The sequence below is a fragment of the Nomascus leucogenys genome, chromosome 19, assembly GCF_006542625.1.
Source record: "Nomascus leucogenys isolate Asia chromosome 19, Asia_NLE_v1, whole genome shotgun sequence".
Classification (NCBI taxonomy): domain Eukaryota; kingdom Metazoa; phylum Chordata; class Mammalia; order Primates; family Hylobatidae; genus Nomascus; species Nomascus leucogenys.
In genome coordinates, this window is record NC_044399.1 from 53,478,123 (window position 1) to 53,496,479 (window position 18,357).

Genomic DNA, 18,357 nt, shown 5'->3' on the forward strand with positions numbered 1-18,357 from the left:
ATGAGCTTTTTAAATGGGCTTCCCTTTCCATTTACAATGTGTTCTGAAGGTTTTATGAGCTGATCCTCTCTGTACCTTTTTGGAACAGTCAGAATTATTATAATGATCCAAGAGTAACACTGCTAATACACATGAGTAAATAGTTACCCCCAAAGAAACAGCTGCCTATAGTCCTGAAAAGAGATCAATGGATAAAACTCTGTGTGTGTGATGACATTCAGTAAATTACTTTCAGCAGAATTACCCAGGACACTTTATTTCCTTTTTTATTTTAAAAATGCTACAGGCATTAATGTTTTTAATGAGAAAGAATTCTGTAATATTTCAAGGTGATGTCAAGGAAAACTTAGAAATTTGTATGCTTTGTTTTGAGTTCTCTCACACAAGAACTTGGAAAATGAGAAATGTGTTTTCTTTTTTTTTTTTTTCTTTTTTTGAGACACACTCACTCTGTTGCCCAGGCTGGAGAGCAGTGGTGCAATCTTGGCTCACTGCAAGCTCCGCCTCCTGGGTTCACGCCATTCTCCTGCCTCAGCCTCCTGACTAGCTGGGACTACAGGTGCCTGCCACCATGCCTGGCTAATTTTTTGTATTTTTAGTAGAGACAGGGTTTCACTGTGTCAGGCAGGATGGTCTTGATCTCCTGACCTCGTGATCTGCCCACCTCAGCCTCTCAAAGTGCTGGGATTACAGGCCTGAGTCACCTTGCCTGGCCGACATTTCTGATCTTAAAGCTTGAAACTTAACATTTGTTTTATCTGAGTTCCTTTCTCAGGAAATGATCTTCAGGCCTCTCAAAAACAAGTATCAAAGAACTGAAACTCACCAGATCACCACATCCTGACAATGAGATGCTGACACCTGATTCATCATGATTGCTTCCCTGTCCCTCCCTTGCTCCTGTTTTCTTACACATTGTTACATTTCTTCCCTGTTATATAAACCCCTAGTTTTAGTCCATCAGGGAGATGGATTTGAGAATGAGCTTCCATCTCCTTGGCTGTAGCACCCAATTAAAGCCTTCTTCCTTGGCAATACTTGTGGTCTTGGTGATTGGTTTTCTGTGCAGTGAGCCGCAGAATCTAGACCAAACCCCTGGTGTTAGCTAACAGAAAGTGGGTAACTTCAGATGGTAAAACATGTTAAAGCAGTCAAAGTGAAGTTTAGAAAAAGCACAAGAGTAAAAACACTTTAAAAGAGGATCTCTCCACATAGTTCTTGCTCTTAAAGAGGTCTTAAGGAGTGAACTGGAGGCTTCACTCCCAGGACAAACACACACACACACACCTAGGCCTCAATGCAGAGGGATGGGTAGACAAAGCTATCAGGGAAGGCTGCCTGGTGGAGCTGACATCTAGTGAAGGCATTACAAGAGAATGGAGAAAATGAGCCTGGGACAGTGAGAGGGTGAGGAGATGAGAAAGTCGGGGATATTACTCTAGAGTGGAAAAGCAGGGAGAAGAAAAATGAGCAGAAATGGATGAATGAACAGGCTCCTGAAAGCCAAATTGAGTACAGTGGGCCCAGCCCTCCATATCCATGGGTTTCGCATCTGTGAATTCAATCAATTGCAGATCAAAAATATTTGAAAAAATAAAAAGCATACAAAAACAAATAATACAAATAAAACAACAGTATAATGTAACAATTTACATGTCATTTACATAGTATTATGTATTAAGAGTCATCTAGAGATGATTCAATGTATACAGGACGATGTGCATGTTATATGTAAATACTACGTTGTGTTCTATCAGGGACTTGAGCATTTGTGGATTTTGGTATCAGTTGGGGCCCTGGAACTAAGCCCCCTTAAATACCAAGGGACAGCTGTACTGCAGAGAAAGAAAAATGAGAGAAGAGTACACTGAGATGAGTCAGAATAGGAAGCACATATGGAGATGGAGCAACCAGCAGATGCCACACAACACAAGCCCGTAACATTCCTGACACTCGGGCGTCCTGAGGGCCTGCGAGGATAAATGCATGAGTAAAGCAAATCCGAAGTGACACACAAAGTGTACGGAAATGTTTAAAAGGAAATGTACAAACCATTCCTCTCCAGGTTTAGTTTATAGCAAGTTCTAGGATCCAAAATGCAATTCTAATGCAACAGTGTGGGTATAACCTGTAGTATTAAGAAGATAAAATGAGACCAGTGTCAGCAACATAGTGAGACCTCGTCCTACAAAAAAATTTTAAAAATGAGCTGTGCATGGTGGCATGGGCCTGTAATCCTAGCTACTCAGGAGGCTGAGGTGGGAGGATCACTTCAGCCCAGCAGATCAAGGCTGCAGTGAACCATGACCGTACCACTACACTCCAGCCTGGGCAACAGAATGAGATCCTGTCTCAAAAAATAAAAATAAATGAAGATACAACGGTGTGTGTGTGTGTGTGTGTGTGTGTGTGTGTGTGTATGCGTGTGTGTGTGTAGAGTTTTAGTTTGTCACTTTGATTGATATGTCAGTTCATTAAAACACTGACATCTCTTTATCAGAAATTCAGATATGACTTTAGGTACTATCTATAGCAAGCAGAAAATCTTATAAAAGCAGTTTGGCTTTTACGCCAAAAAGATGATACCTGCTCATTGTCATCGCTGGATGTGGGAAGAAACTTGACTAAATATATTTTTTTAAACAAATGAATGTATTTTCCTCAGCCTTACCTACATTTATGGTATAGATCCATTACAAAAACACAATACAACCTCGAGTTTTATGGCTTTTTACAATATTTGCATTATAAATACTGTGGTCTTTCTTTCTTTAATATTTTTTTCCTACCAAAAGTCTTTTTTTTCCAATCAGAAATAATTTTTATAAAACTCTTTCAATGTTAAATTTACTTAACAGGTTAACTAAACACATTTTAAAAAACAGACTCTGCCAAATATAACAGCTAACTGATTGTTACATGTGGTTTCCTGCCTTTAAAAAATGTGTACATGCACGGCCGGGCGTGGTGGCTCATGCCTGTAATCCCAGCACTTTGGGAGGCCGAGGCAGGCGGATCACGAGGTCAGGAGATCAAGACCATCCTGGCTAACATGGTGAAACCCCGTCTCTACTAAAAATACAAAACCAAAATGAGCCGGGCGTGGTGACAGGAGCCTGTAGTCCCAGCTACTCGGGAGGCTGAGGCTGGAGAATGGCATGAACCTGGGAGGCGGAGCTTGCAGTGAGCCAAGATCGCGCCACTGCACTCCAGCCTGGGCGACAGAGCGAGACTCTGTCTCAGAAAAAAAAAAAAAAATGTGTACATGCACAAAACCTGTAGTGTACCCCTCTAGGAAGGGAACAGGGATGCTGTTTGAGTTCAATTGTCAGAACTACCCAGATGAGTCGTATTCCGTGTTCCTTGACAGTGGGGACATGTTCTTTTTTTCTTTTAATTTAACCTCTTCTAATTTAACTCAAGCAATCTGAAGCAGCACTTCTTACACTGAAGTGTGAACAGACATTTCCTCACTTAAGTGTGCCCCTATTAAATCTTTAAAAAAATGAAAAATTATTTTTATTCTGTAGAAGTAGCTAGGAATGGGAGGGATGGGTTATGAAAGGGACATGTGCTTCTAACGTGGAGAGGCAATTTATTCAACAGTTACTGAGTGTCTACCATCCATCAGGCACCGTGCTAAGCAGTGAGCTGTTTTGCAGTGGATGCAGAAAGAATAAGACGCAGAGACTGTTAGCCACAAAAACAAGGCGTGTTGAGAGCAGAGAGGCAGAATCCTGTAATTACATCACAGGGATTTGGGGAATGTGTGACAACCTGGTGACAGTCGGGCAGACTTTTAAAAAGGCTTGAGAGATATTTCAGGAAGGGCTAACAAGAAGATGGGCACAGTGGCTCAAGTCTGTAATCCTGGCACTTTGGAAGGATGAGGCAGGCAGATCACTTGAGGTCAGGAGTTCAAGACCAGGCTGGTCAACATGGCAAAACCCTGTCTCTACTAAAAATACAAAAATTAGGTGGGCATGGTGGCACAGGCCTGTAATCCTAGCTACTAGGGAGGCGGAGGCACAAGAATCACTTGAACTCAGAAGGTGGAGGTTGTGGTGAGCCAAGATCATGCTACTGCACTCCAGCCTGGGCAATGGAGCAAGACTCTGTCTCAAAAAAAAAAAAAAAAAAAAGGCTTACAAGGGGGAGGGCACAGCAGGCAGAAGAGTTAGTAGTGGCAAAGTCATCATCATCTTGGGAAAGCATAATTATTTGGGGTAACCATGAGCAGGGCATGGGCTTGGATGTAGGTATGGGAAGTGTAGGAGAGAAAGCTAAACAAGCCATTTACGTTATAGAGGATAAAGGGTATTGCTGCCCTGCTAATGCATTTGGACTTCATGCTATAAAGCAGTGGTAAGCAGTTGAAAGACTGAACGATTTAAACCTAGATCCATGTTTTGAAAACATTAACTGTGGCGGCAGTGTGGAGCAGGAATTGATGAGAGAGGCAGGGAGAGAAGGTAGGAGGCTACTGCAATGATCCAGGTAAGTGATGCTGAAAGACTGACCCAGGGAAGCAGCATCCGGAACAGGGAGAGATTTGAAGGACACCCTGGAGGTAGAACTGGCAGGATGTTATGATGGACTGCTTGGATGACGAATGGGGAGACAAAAAAAAGTATGACTTCAGAATTTCTAGTATTGATGTCTAGCAATTAATAAATAGACACAGCTGGGTGCGGTGGCTCATGCCTGTAATCGCAGCACTTTGGGAGGCTAAGGCGGGTGGATCACAAGGTCAGGAGTTCAAGACCAGCCTGACCAACATGGTGAAATCCCATCTCTACTAAAAATACAAAAATTAGCCGGGCGTGGTGGTATGCTCCTATAATCCTAGCTACCTAGGAGGCTGAGGCAGGAGAATCACTTGAACCCAGGAGGCAGAGGTTGCAGTGAGCCAAGATCGCGCCACTGCACTCCAGCCTGGGTGACAAAGCAAGACTCCATCTCAAAAATAAAAATAAATAAATAAATAAATAGACACAAGGAGAGTAAATGGTGATTAATTTAGGTTTGAATAACTGTCAGCCAGAGAGGCTTACAAGACACCCTGGAAGAAAAAGTCCAATAGGCAGCTGGAAATAGGAGCATGACACTCATAACAGAGGTGGGGGCAGAAGATACTTACTTAGCAGGCAACATCATATAAGTAATGGTTGACTCCAAAGCTGATGAAATATCCCAGGAGAATAACATAAATAAGAAGACAGCTAAGCATGTAACTGCCTGGGATGTTACTATTTGAGGAATGGGCAGGAGAAGAAGAACCTGAGAATGAGACAGGAAAAGACTAGTCCAAGATGCAGGAGGATGCAGGGAACAGTAATGTCGTGAAATCAATCACAGGGCAAAGATGGGGGAAAAGATGAAAAACCACTGTCAAATGTTTCAGAAGAAGACTGGGATGAGACTAAAGAGTTTAGCATATAGAAGCTCACTGACGGCTCACTGACTCAGATGAAAAGTCAGAGAGCCTGATGATTTCAGTGTACTGAAGGTCAAATGGAAGACGCTTCTGTTGAGACAGGGGAATATGGATGTCCTTTCAGAGTCCAGAGGTCAACATGGTGACAGATATTGGATGGTGATACTGCAGGGGACTTTTTTAAAATTTATTTTTGTATTTGCCAATTTTCTGTGATTAATGTGTATTATCTTAATAATGAAAAACAAAATGAAAAAAGCCAATTTTGAGAAGAATTTGATGTCTTGTTGTCCTCAGCCCTAAAATTAGAAATGGTGAAGTGAGAAGATCGTGAGTTGGGTTCCTGGACCAATTCTGCCATTCATTAGCTATATAACCTTAAGAATAACATTTCAGATGTTTCTCTGGGCCTCAGTGTCTTTACCTATAAATAAAAAAGCTGAGCTAGAAAATCACTAAGGTGGTTTCTAAATGCAGAAGTCTAGGGTATAGCTCATGATGTGGGAATAAGATGTATTAGCGAAATGTATTAGCGAAAACTGCTATTTAAAGAAATCCTATGATAAATTACTGAGTAAAGTGAAGAATTACTTTATAATATAACTAACCACCCCAACCTATATGCTTTATACTTCCTGATTTTGTTTGCTTTTCTTAAAGTGGAGAATACCTGTATGGATTATAATATATATATATATTTTTCATTGTATTCTTTTCATTATACCTTCTGTTTTAAGAATAAGATGCAGTTCTTACCACAGAATCCTCTGTACACCAATCAAGCAAGAGAACAGCATTTTGTGGGTAAGGTCTGAAGGCTGCAGTTGCCAAGATTAAATATTTACTGCTTCCCTTAGAGTGCCCAAAGACATAAAGTTTTTATTGAGCAATTATCACAGGCACTAAGGAAATAATAGCATCAGACTGTATTTCATATCCATACCTTCTTAAATGTGATGAGTGGCCTGGTATGGACATTTTTTTAGTTACTTCTTTTTCAGATGCTTTTAGGCAATGCACAGCAATGTAAATTAGTGGCCAAAGGCCCAGGCAGTAAAAAACATTAAGAAAGACTTAAAAAATATATATGTGGGAAGCAAGAAAGTTTAGAAATAAAAACCCTAGGACATTAGAGTTCCAAAGTACCTTAAAGGTTCATCTGGGGCAATACCCTGCTGGAAGTGGGTGCTCTTCTGCCAGTGCGTAACCCACCTGTTCTTGGATGCCTCTGCGGGAAGCACTCCAATATTTTGTGAGGCAGCTTTTTGCTGACTAGCTCTTGTTAGTTATTGGAAAGCTCTTCTGGATACTGACCTGAAATCTGCCTTCCTAATACCCTACCCCGTAGCCCCAGTTCTGTCTTCAGTATGATACCACATCAGATTATCATGCTACTGCTCATTGTTGGAATACAGATTGTCCTGGGGGAGTTTTATAGCTGAATAAAAATGTGATAGCCTATACTGGAAATTTATCTTTCCCTTCCTAAGTACTTTTCAGGAAGGATGAGCTCTCAGCTTCAGTATATTATGTAGATAGTGAAATTAATTTGAATCCTAGTCTAAAAACTTTTATTTAAATTTGGTCTAAAATGTTTTGGTCTATGGAATAGCAGATTCTTTTACTGGACAGGGTACAAACTCTCTTAACTGGCCTATATTTAACCAACTTGTTGTGTTAACTGATGTTTTCTTGCCGTCTGTAAAATATCATTGCTGATGCTCATGGAAGGGAGAATGCTCAGAGCCAGATGGCTATTCTTGCAGAGGTCCACACACTTCTGCTCCTATAGGCTGCACAGTATGCAAACCAAGACTCACCTAGGTATATACTCAGACATTCTGTGTCAGTGTATTGATTATTGTACTTACATAATTTAATTAAATATTACATCAACCAGTACCATATGAATGTGACTAGAAGAGCTGTTTCCAGGGCAAGTTAAAGCTTTAGAAAGATTAGATAAAGTTGATTCAGTAAAAGAAATGCTATCAAATTAGGTGTGGACAAGACAAGTGTAAAAATATTGAGAAAAACTGTAAAAATCTAGAGGGATTTTACATTCGTTTTGAAAAACGCTTTAGATTCTCACTCCCTTCTACAAAGAAAGTGTTAGTAAAACATAACAGATGGGGTTTATGCAGGATAGCCACACAAACTCCACAAATGAACCTCTACACAAAAAAAGACCATAGCCTTTCTCTTCAAAGATTGGTGCACGAATGTGCTTTTTTTTTTCTTTTGAGACAGAGTCTGGCTCTGTCGCTCAGGCTGGAGTGCAGTGGTGTGATCTCAGCTCACTGCAACCTCGCCTCACGTGTTCAAGCGATTCTCATGCCTCTGCCTTGCTGATTACAAGCATATGCCACCACGCCTGGCTAATTTTTGTATTTTTAGTAGAGACAGGGTTTCACCTTGTTGGCCAAGCTGGTCTAGAACGCCTGGCCTCAAGTGATCTGCCTGCCTCTGCCTCCCAAAGTGCTGGAATTACAGGCATGAGCCACCGCACCTGGCCAAATGCACTTATATCCTTTGAGTTAAAAATTAAATTTAGAAGATAATGCTACCTTTTTATGATTTCCAGTTTTTAATCACCTTTTTCAAATAACTGATCAATTATTGGCTCTGATGAAATTAGACGGAAGGCTTCTGCTGAAGTTTATGGCTAAACTCAGTCTCTCAGGATACTGCTAGAAAATTTTTTTTAAATGAAGCCTGTCATAAGACAGTCTTAAGACTCCATATAATAAAAGTTCACCGTCAACTATGCAAATTGAGGCATGATAAAAGTAAAAGCTGCGAGGAGCTACACAAATGAACAAGCTCAACTCGTTACTGGTTCGGTCTAACAATTATCTTTTTACGTATTCTCACTCTCCCTTCCTCTAGAGTGTGATCATTGGAATAGCCTGTATTTTTTCACTTAACACTGTATCACATACATTTTTCTTCCTCATGACTATCTAAGCATCACCCAGACCAGTTAATGGCTATATATTATGACATATGAATTAATTCATTCAAAATAACACTATAGGTGAGTTGCTACCTTACGGAACCAAGCAAAAATAAGAAAAAGACAGTTAACCAATTCTGTTAGTGGCCAACCAGATTTTTTTGTTTTTTTGGTTTGTTTTTTGCTATTGTAGATCCAATTAAAATGAAAAGTCTCTTCTTTATGGAATATGTATTGTTGTGGTGGTCACTTGAATGAAGAGAAATCCTCTCACCAGTAATAACCTGTCTCTTCTCTTTCACAAAGTTTTTGAATTACAATCTGTTCATTTAATTCTGTACCCTTCACCTTTCTATATTTAATAACTGAGGAAATATGTGTGGGTGAAAATATTTTCATATTTCATTTCCTATTACTTGCAAAGATAGCTATTTTACACAGAACAAGTGTACCCTCCAGAGGAGTAGTGAAAGCTATTATGGAAGCATGGATAAAACTGACTGAGAGAGAAAAAAATGGTCTATGTTTCATTTTACTTGGTTCTCAAAAGACCATTTGGGCCTTTGCTTTCCCTAAAATACAACCAAGCTATAGCTACATGGCACAAACTAAAAGGGTGATTGGGAAGTTGATTAATTTATCTGGAAAACAGTCCAATTCTCTATTTCAGTTTGCACAGTGACGACACAGCCTAAATCAAATTTTAAGTGAATGCAAACATAGCTACTCTCTAGGCCAAATTCTGGAAAAACACCTTAAGAATTCCAAGTGGAAGTCTTTGTAGATCCTAAGAGGCCTCTATGTTGCTTTTAATTTAGAGAAGTGTCAAGACACATTTCTCTAAGGGCCAAGAACGTATGGAGGATTATGCAACTTAATGAGATGGTGCCACATTAAATCCTGAGCTGATGGCTCTCTAAGTTTTAAGCAATCCCCAGCAAATGTCCTCATCATTTTGGATCCTTTACCTTACTGGAGGTGTCTCTGGTTTGGATAGAACATTAGAGGCCATCTAGCCCAAAGAGTCATCACCCACATCTTAATTCCACTGACAAGGCAGGCACAGAAGATCATGGAAGCTTCCAGAGACAGCACTGTGTCAGGACATCTGGCTTCTTCTTATCTCACTCCCAGCGTTTATCCCAAAGCTGTGTGGGTGCAGGTTTTTGAGAAGAGCCTGCCATTCCCTTGCACAGTGTCACTGGGACTTACCTGTGGAGGTCCGGGAGCGGCACTGCCCAGTCATGGGGCTGTACTCTTGGTTTTCATCAGCACACACGCACAGGAAGGACCCTTCCACGTTTTCACAGAAGGCTTCACCACACACCCCACTGAGCAGTTCACATTCATTCACATCTGGAAAAGGGAAAACAGACCAAGTGAGATGTGTGCCTCATTCATGACAGCTCTCTATTTTACCAGCTGTGCCAGGACTAATAGTGTCTTGCTGAAAAGAAGGCGATCCCCACAGAGCAGTCAAACCCCTTCTGCTCTTTTAGGGAAGGGGCTCTTTAAGGTAGAGATGTCAGATTTGGTTTGTACGAAAGGACTATGAAAATTCAAGACAATTCTCAATTTCATTTTTTTTTTTTTTTTTTTTTTGAGACGGAGTCTCGCTCTGTTGCCCAGGCTAGAGTGCAGTGGCGCGATCTCTGCTCACTGCAAGCTCTGCCTCCCGGGTTCATGCCATTCTCCTGCCTCGGCCTCCTGAGTAGCTGGGACCACAGGTGCCCGCCACCACGCCCTGCTAATTTGTTTTGTATTTTAAGTAGAGACGGGGTTTCATCGTGTTAGCCAGGATGGTCTCGATCTCCTGACCTTGTGATCCGCTCACCTTGGCCTCCAAAAGTGCTGGGATTACAGGCGTGAGCCACTGCGCCCAGCCAATTCCCAATTTAGTTTTAAAAGATACCCTGGAATTGTACTGCAAACCTAGTATGTGCCCACTGACAACCTCTGTCTCCCAGGTTCAAGTGATTCTCCTGCCTCAGCCTCCTGAGTAGCTGGGATTATAGGCATGCACCACCGTGCCTGGCTAATTTTTGTACTTTTAGTAGAGACAGGATTTCACCATGTTGGCCAGGATGGTCATGAACTCCTGACCTCAAGTGATCCGCCTGCCTTGGCCTCCCAAAGTGCTGGGATTACAGGTGTGAGCCACCACGCCCAGACCTACTCTCAGTTCTTAATTCAAGCGAAGTTAGACTCACTGACACTTCAGTAACCACAGAATTAAGTTCATTTAAAAAGCTTTTAAAATATACTTAAATATCTGAAAATACAGTTTTCTGGTAGCCAAAGCATCCATAATTACCAATACAATTCAGATTACATGTTCCTTTGAGAAATGAAGGAAAGACCCCTATAGATACTCATCAGGCTGCATTAATCATTCATGTGAAACAAATTGGTCCAATAACTAATCACTGATCTCATGACACCTTTTCAAATTCTGTTGATGTTCTACTGTGTAATTTCTATTTTGCTAAATGTTTTTCTTCTGTACTTAAATATACATAATTAAAATACAGTCAAAGAATCTCAGTGACAAGTACACTTTATTCAACATTTTGCAAGTACGTAGCCCTAATGAAAGGCTAATTTTATGTTTGATGTTGTCCAACAGTGCTTTTTACCCTCTTTCCTCCTACAACATTTTATTCATGAGTATCCAGTTCAGTAAAGCACCTGACTTAAAGTCTGAAATGCTCACGTGTCTTATGCATTAAACATGTACAAACATTACCTTTCATGAGCATACTTTGAGATGGTTTATACAAAGTTAAAAATTTGAGCAATTATCTAAATCATTCCAGAGAAAAAAAATCCTCCTTTCACCTGGTATACCCAGTTAATTGGACAAAAAACTTATATATCTTGACTTATTTGGATAATTACCTCAGTTTTCCATTTCATTTATATATAAAGAGACATACATCCAATGAACTGGTTTCACTTGTGAAAAATACCATAACATAAAGTAAAGCAGAGTTGAAATATTTAATCAACCTGGACAGTCATATTGAGACCAGAAAAACTTAAGAAATTGCCAGTTCACATTTATCGATTTTAGGTAAATGTCCAGTGGAACTTTGTACTTTCCAACATGTATCATTGACATGGCTAATAAACTCTATCCCATCAGACTGCAATAATTCAATCAAGAAATATTTCCTAGCTTACTTCTGTGGTGCAGGCCTGTACGGCCTATACGTGGGGAAACAATGATGAGCCAGCAGTCCCAGCTCCTGCCTTCATGGAACTTACAGTCCAGTTAGGGAAATTAACAAAATAATCGCACATGCTTCAGTGAGTGTGAGGAGTGAAAAGTTCAGAGCTCAATGAAAGCATGGAACAGCAGACCTTAAATGCGGGGCTGAGTTAGAGAAATGATACTGGAGCAAATAGCTGAAGGATGAGTAGGTGATAATGGGGGAGGTGCTGACTCATCCCTGTAGCTCTACAGAACACCCAGTGTGAAGTGCATATCATAGGTGCTCAGTAAATATTTTTGAAAGAATAAATACAAACACAAAGAAAATGACATTTGTTGAGTTCACCAAAATGATAACAAATATTCCTTCTTTAAGGTAGTGTTTTGTGTGCCAAGCTGAAATGTCAGCATGGGTTTGGTGTGCTCATCTGGCTGGTTAGAAATGAACATTAAGCAGGGGCTCTGGAGCTATGTGGACTCCAGATAGGTGACATGGTTTCCAGATATGGTTCAACATCTGTTATTCAAACAGTTGGTAGTTAAACAAAATTTACTGAGCACCTATAACAAGCCAAGCATTGTGCCCTGCCCAGGGAGAAGCGAGAAAGTTTTCAATCATACAGAGGTCATAGCCTTGCAGAAGGGGGCTGCAGGTGGTATACCCATTATTAAATTATTCCCCCAAAGGTTGTAAGTGCTATAATAGAATTTGCTGAAGGTGCTCTGGAAGCAGAGGTCACAGCTCAGCTTGAGAGTGAGGAATGGAGCAGGGATGGTGTCTGGAAGATGACACTGAACCTCAGTCTTCAAGAATGAGTGCAAAAAATTCAGGGCTCAGGGAAGGAGAGGTCAGGAGGATATTCCCAGCAGAAGGAGTGAACGACAGTCAAATAATTGCATAGTGACATGGGCAACGACAACCAGTCTGACGTTGCTGGAAACAACAGGTGAAGAAGGAAGTGGTAAAGCTAAGATGAAAAGTAGGGGCCACATCACAAGACCTATCTGGTGAAAATATTATGCAAATGTCAAACAACTGTATTTTGGTGGAAAGGTGGCTAAAGCAGGAGTTTGAACTAAGATTAGGATAGTCTTAGCTATATTATTAAATAACTATGTCTTGTTGTGAATAATTCTTGAATAATTATCTATGTTTTTGACTAGCTACTGCTTATGCATGAAATCATATCACTGCTTTGTAAATAATTTTTGGTTGAGAATTAACTGAATTTCATAATTCCACAAAAGCAGTTATTATTTAAGTGACATTATCATTAAACCTTAAAAATTTTGTTTTCCAAGTTTAATATGGATGGCAAATGAACTAATGTTTTAATTGCAAATTTTCAAACCAAATAGGCAATAGACTCCTCAAGTTTCATCTGCCATGTAGTGAACATGGCTATTTTCTCTAAGAATAAAGAAAAAGAAAAGTCTTGCTATCTATAAAGTCTTGAATTTGATAACCTTTCTTCTCTTTCCCATTTAATTGCTTTAATTGCAAATATGTTTCATAATGAGTTGGACGTGAAGAAATCACATCTTGTCAGACAATGAAATACAAATTATTTTCTGTGTGAGCATTTGTTGGACCACATTCCAGGACATCTGATGATACTCAAGATTCCTTCCAGCCCTGTCAATCCCGGACCAGACTGAGGAAATACAGTTGCACAATTCAAAGCATCCTTTTACAGGTATCATTCCTGGACACTGAAGCTCCTGGCAATACTTTGCCTTAAATGCACTGTCTAAGGGGGGTGCATTTCAAAGACAGACAATCTATACCACACACCAGACTCTACTTCCTGTGCTGAAGGGAGTCTAGAGTTCTGCATACTCAGTTAAGAGTTTAAACAGATGTTCTTGTTAAAATTCATTTAAATGTAAAGTCATACTTTTATATTTCTTAATGTCCCTAACAATTTCAGAAGCCATAGGATTTTTTTTTTTTTTTGAGACAGGGTCTTGCTCTGTTGCCCAAGCTGGCATGCAGTGGCATGATCACGGCTTACTGCAGCCTCAAACTCCTGGGCACATGAGATCCTCCCACCTCAGCCTCCCAAGTAGTTGGGACTACAGGCATCCACCATCAAGCTTGGCTAATTTTTTTTTTTAATTTTTATTCATAGAGAAAAGATCTCACCATGTTACCCAGGCTGGTCTCAAACTCTTGGCCTCAAGTAATTCTCCAACCTTGGCCTCCCAAAGTGCTTAGGTTACAAGTGTGAGCCATGCACCCGGCCAACATAGGATATTTTTGCACACCCTCAAATTGTATGACAAAATCAAATTATGATAAAGCTCTACCCAAATTACCTGCTTAAAAGCTCCTGTTGTTCACTGTGATTTCTTTTCCCTAGGGACATGTGAAACACGTTGGGAAAAAATCTAAAAACTCACCCACACACCCTTGCCCATCCTGTGGGGCTTGAAAGCCCTGATAACAGAGGCAGCGGAAGGAGCCAGCTGTATTGTCACAAAACCCGTGACTGTCACAAACAGTGTTGTTTACACATTCATCAATATCTGCAAAAAAGACATGGAACATCAGACACAAAACAAACACAGGCTGACAAACACCAGATATTAATGGATAAACAGAGGCACTCAACACATCCTGATTAGTGTGTGATGATGAGATGAACATGTTTACACAGAAAACAGCTTTTAAAACATTTTACATATAAATAAAATGTTTTGATGAAAATGGTTTCACAGCCAAAATGTTGGGTTCTATGAAAAAAACATTTACTACTTTTCCTTAGGAAATGTTTTTAGACTGAAATGATGGCTGCAAAGTATTACCTAAATGTTTTCAACTCTTTATTTCCAAGGAGCCTTATATTCCTACAGAGAAAACATGTGAAAATATTGTCACTTGTTTTAGTTGCAGTAAATGCTAATAGTATTTGCATCTGATAGTTACAGGTGGAAATGAGCAATGGTTGACTTAACCTTGTGGATAACCTTGATCCAGACTACACAACATCCTCAGGAAGTCAAGAGAGAGTCTGATGAAGGCAGCAGGGTAGCCAGTCAGTCCCAGTGCCAAAAGAAAAGATTTTATGCCACCAATTTACAGCCACTCAAGGTCCTGGTTGCTCCAGCTGATTGACTGACCTGCCAATTCATTTTGTTCTCCATAAACCTGATGAGAGTGACCTTGTGCCTTTTTCCCTCATTAATAAAAACGTTCTTATAAAAGTGATGCCTCAATTGCAAAGTTACAACAGACTTTTAGATAGAATTCTTTATTCTTACAGTTACTAATTTCCTTCTCCGTTCTTTCCTTCCTGTTCTCCTTGGGCACTGCCATATCTACACCACCCATCGTCTGGTACTCTGCTCTCTCTGCCCCTGGACTTAACAGTCATGTGACATGCAAGTTTTTGGAGAAACAACTTTTTTTTTTTTTTTTTTTTTTTGAGACAGAGTCTCACTCTGTCGCCCAGGCTGGAGTGCAGTGGCGCGATCTCAGCTCACTGCAAGCTCCACCTCCTGGGTTCACGCCATTCTCCTGCCTCAGCCTCCCGATGAGCTGGGACTACAGGCGCCTGCCACCACACCCAGCTATTTTTTTTGTATTTTTAGTAGAGACAAGGTTTCACTGTGTTAGCAAGGATGGTCTTGATCTCCTGACCTCGTGATCTGCCCGCCTTGGCCTCCCAAAGTGCTGGGATTACAGGCGTGAGCCACCGCGCCTGGCCTGGAGAAATAATTAAGAAAATGTTAATGACAGCATCCAAATATATGTGAAGAAGATTGCACTTTTATGTTCAAATAATGAAATCAGGTAACAAATGTTAAAGAAAATGACAAGTTCAAGTTCACTTGACAGAATTTAGTTTGGGGAGAGTTACTATTAATAAAATTGAGCATTTTCTCTTTTATTATTTATTTATTTTTATTTTTATATATATATATTTTTTTTGAGTGAGACGGAGTCTCACTCTGTCACCCAGGCTGGAGTGCAGTGGCGCAATCTCGGCTCACTGCAAGCTCCACCTCCCGGGTTCACGCCATTCTCCTGCCTCAGCCTCCCGAGTAGCTGGGACTACAGGCGCCCACCACCAGGCCTGGCTAATTTTTTGTATTTTTAGTAGAGATAGTGTTTCACCATGTTAGCCAGGATGGTCTCGATATCCTGACCTCGTGATCTGCCCACCTCGGCCTCCCAAAGTGCTGGGTACAGGCTTGAGCCACCGCACCTGGCCACATTTTCTCTTTTAAACTTATTTTCTCAACTCAAAACAAACGAACAAAAAACCTACGTCCCTTCTCCTTTCTGGCAGGGCTCCTTCTCCCATCCTGACCAGTCTCTGCCTCAAGGTCCCACCTGCTCATCCTTCTCCAACATCTTCAGTTATTCCTCCCCTGGATCCTACCCTCACTGCCTTCAAAAATGTTAAAATTGCTTGAAAATAGTTTTCACCTGATCGTATCAGCACCCATTGTGCTTTTCTTCTCCTTGGGCACTGCCACATCTCACACCACTCACGCCTGGTACTCTGCTCTCTCTGCCCCTGGACTTAACAGTCGTGCCAAAATGTAAGTTTTTAGAGAAACAATTAAGAAAATGTAACGAGAGCATCCAAATATATGTGAAGATTGTACTTTAATGTTCAAATAATGAAATCAGATAACAAATGCTAAAGAAAATGACAAGTTCAATTTCACTTGATAGAATTTAGTTTGGGGGGAATTAAACTTTTTGTATCACTGCAGAATGTCGCAAAGAATTGTCTATACTCATTTTCTTTATTTCCTATTACAGTCTATGTGTAAATGGAAACAATAGTGTCAATATGAATAATATTAATAATATTGGTAAGTTCCTACAATTACTGTGAGCATTAAACAAAACAACACATACAAAGTGCTTTGAAGACTGCCTGGCATGTAACGTAGGGAGGCATCCAATATAGTACACGGCAACTTTATTATTACTACTATTCCTCTTCCTCCTCCTCAATGACCTACAATCTTACTTCCTAACTCTTTATGCCACTGAGACTCCTATGAGAAGAAGCACCAATGACCAGCTCATCATTAAATCTCATGATCATCTTCCGGTCAGTCACCCCTGACCTCTGAGTCTGGCTGGATGCCCACTCCTTGAACACTCTCTTCCCACGTTCAGTGACAGAATATTCTTCTTGTTCTACCTTGAGCTTGTCTTTGCCCTTTGGCAGCCTGAAGGTGGGTGTCTGCCAAGGCTCCGGCCCTGCCTGAAATCTGCTGTGTGCTCGGCACTCCCCTCCTCCAACCTTCCCACACTCTCCCAGTTTCAGTGACCATGCTTCTTGGGATAAATCCCCCATCCTCCTCTCCAGCCAAGATTCTTCTCCAGAGCATTTTTTTTTTTTTTTTTGAGACGGAGTCTCGCTTTGTCGCCCAGGCTGGAGTGCAGTGGCGTGATCTCCACTCACTGCAAGCTCCACCTGTTGGGTTCACGCCATTCTCCTGCCTCAGCCTCCTGAGTAGCTGGGACTACAGGCGCTCGCCACCACGCCTGGCTAATGTTTTGTATTTTTAATAGAGACGGGGTGCAGACACATTTCTTAATCATTTCCATTGGATCTTCTGCCATGAACTTAAACTTATCAAGCCTAAAACTGTATTCACTGTTTTCCTACTAAACTCCATTTCCTGACCTTGGTGACTTAAATAAAAAAATCAGTGAAGCCCAGTGCGGTGGCTCATGCCTGTAATCCCAGCACTTTGGGAGGCTGAGGCAGGCGGATCACCTGAGGTCGGGCGTTCAAGACCAGCCTGACCAACTTGGAGAAACCCTGTCTCCACTAAAAATACAAAATTAGCCCGGCGTGGTGGCGCATGACTATAATCCCAGCTACTTGGGAGGCTGAGGCAGGAGAATTGCTTGAACCCGGGAGGCAGAGGTTGCAGTGAGCTGAAATCACGCCATTGCACTCCAGACTGGGCAACAAGAGCGAAACTCCATCTCAAAAAAAAAAAAAAAAAAAAAAAGGACAAATCAATGAAATTATTTCCAATCTAAAAAATGAATCTCCTTTACAACACTGAACACAAAAAAAATACTCAATAAATCTGTTCTGATTGATTTTCAATGTCAGCATGAGGCTGAGATCACAATTTATTTACTGATCGCAACTCGAGGAGGAATTGCATCACGTCACCAAATTACTTAACACAGGCCACTGCTAATTATAGGCTTTCTGAGATGGGTGTACGTCAAACAGATTATTTATGTTATTCATTGAACCATAGGATTTCAGGACTGGAAAGAAACTCAGAAATGCTTCAATTACCATTTACATACTGATCATTTCCCAGTCTCTCTCAAAAATTTACCTCTGTCCTTTAGAACCACTTACCTAATACCTATTGGATATGTTCATAATAAATGAATTTATTATCACTCGCCTCCTCATCTCAACTCCATTTCTCGTATTTCCTTCATCAGCAAATCCAATCTGTCACCCAAGCCAGAAATCTTAATATCACCCTTCACTTTCTCCTATTCTCTGTCCTTCCCTGTCATACTGTCTTTACTATCTTTCCTGATACGCATACTCTTGGTGGGTCATCTTCCCATCTCCAGTCTTGCCTCCCTCCCTCTATCCATTCTCCACCTAAAACTGCCAATGTGCTCTCTGCAAAATGCAAACTCACCAGTACCATTCCCTTGCTCACAGTGTTCAGAATCTCTTCTTGGCTAAAGGGTAACCACACTCCTTAGAAGGGCATGGAACACCCTTCCTCATC

At 40.9% G+C, this 18,357-nt stretch overlaps 1 protein-coding gene across 4 annotated transcripts in view; it reads right to left on the bottom strand.

The window, feature by feature from the left end:
• The window catches only part of LTBP1 (latent transforming growth factor beta binding protein 1), a 440,637-nt gene that overhangs the window by 44,378 nt on the left and 377,902 nt on the right, over window positions 1-18,357 (bottom strand). For 2 of the 4 annotated variants that reach the window (XM_003262721.3, XM_030799969.1), the window contains 2 exons: window positions 14,011-14,136; window positions 9,606-9,749 (listed from right to left, as the gene is read on the bottom strand). In XM_003262721.3, the coding sequence (XP_003262769.2) occupies window positions 9,606-9,749; window positions 14,011-14,136 (270 nt within the window). The remainder of the gene's footprint in view (window positions 1-9,605; window positions 9,750-14,010; window positions 14,137-18,357) is intronic. The other 2 variants (XM_003262722.3, XM_030799968.1) reach the window with 1 other exon arrangement.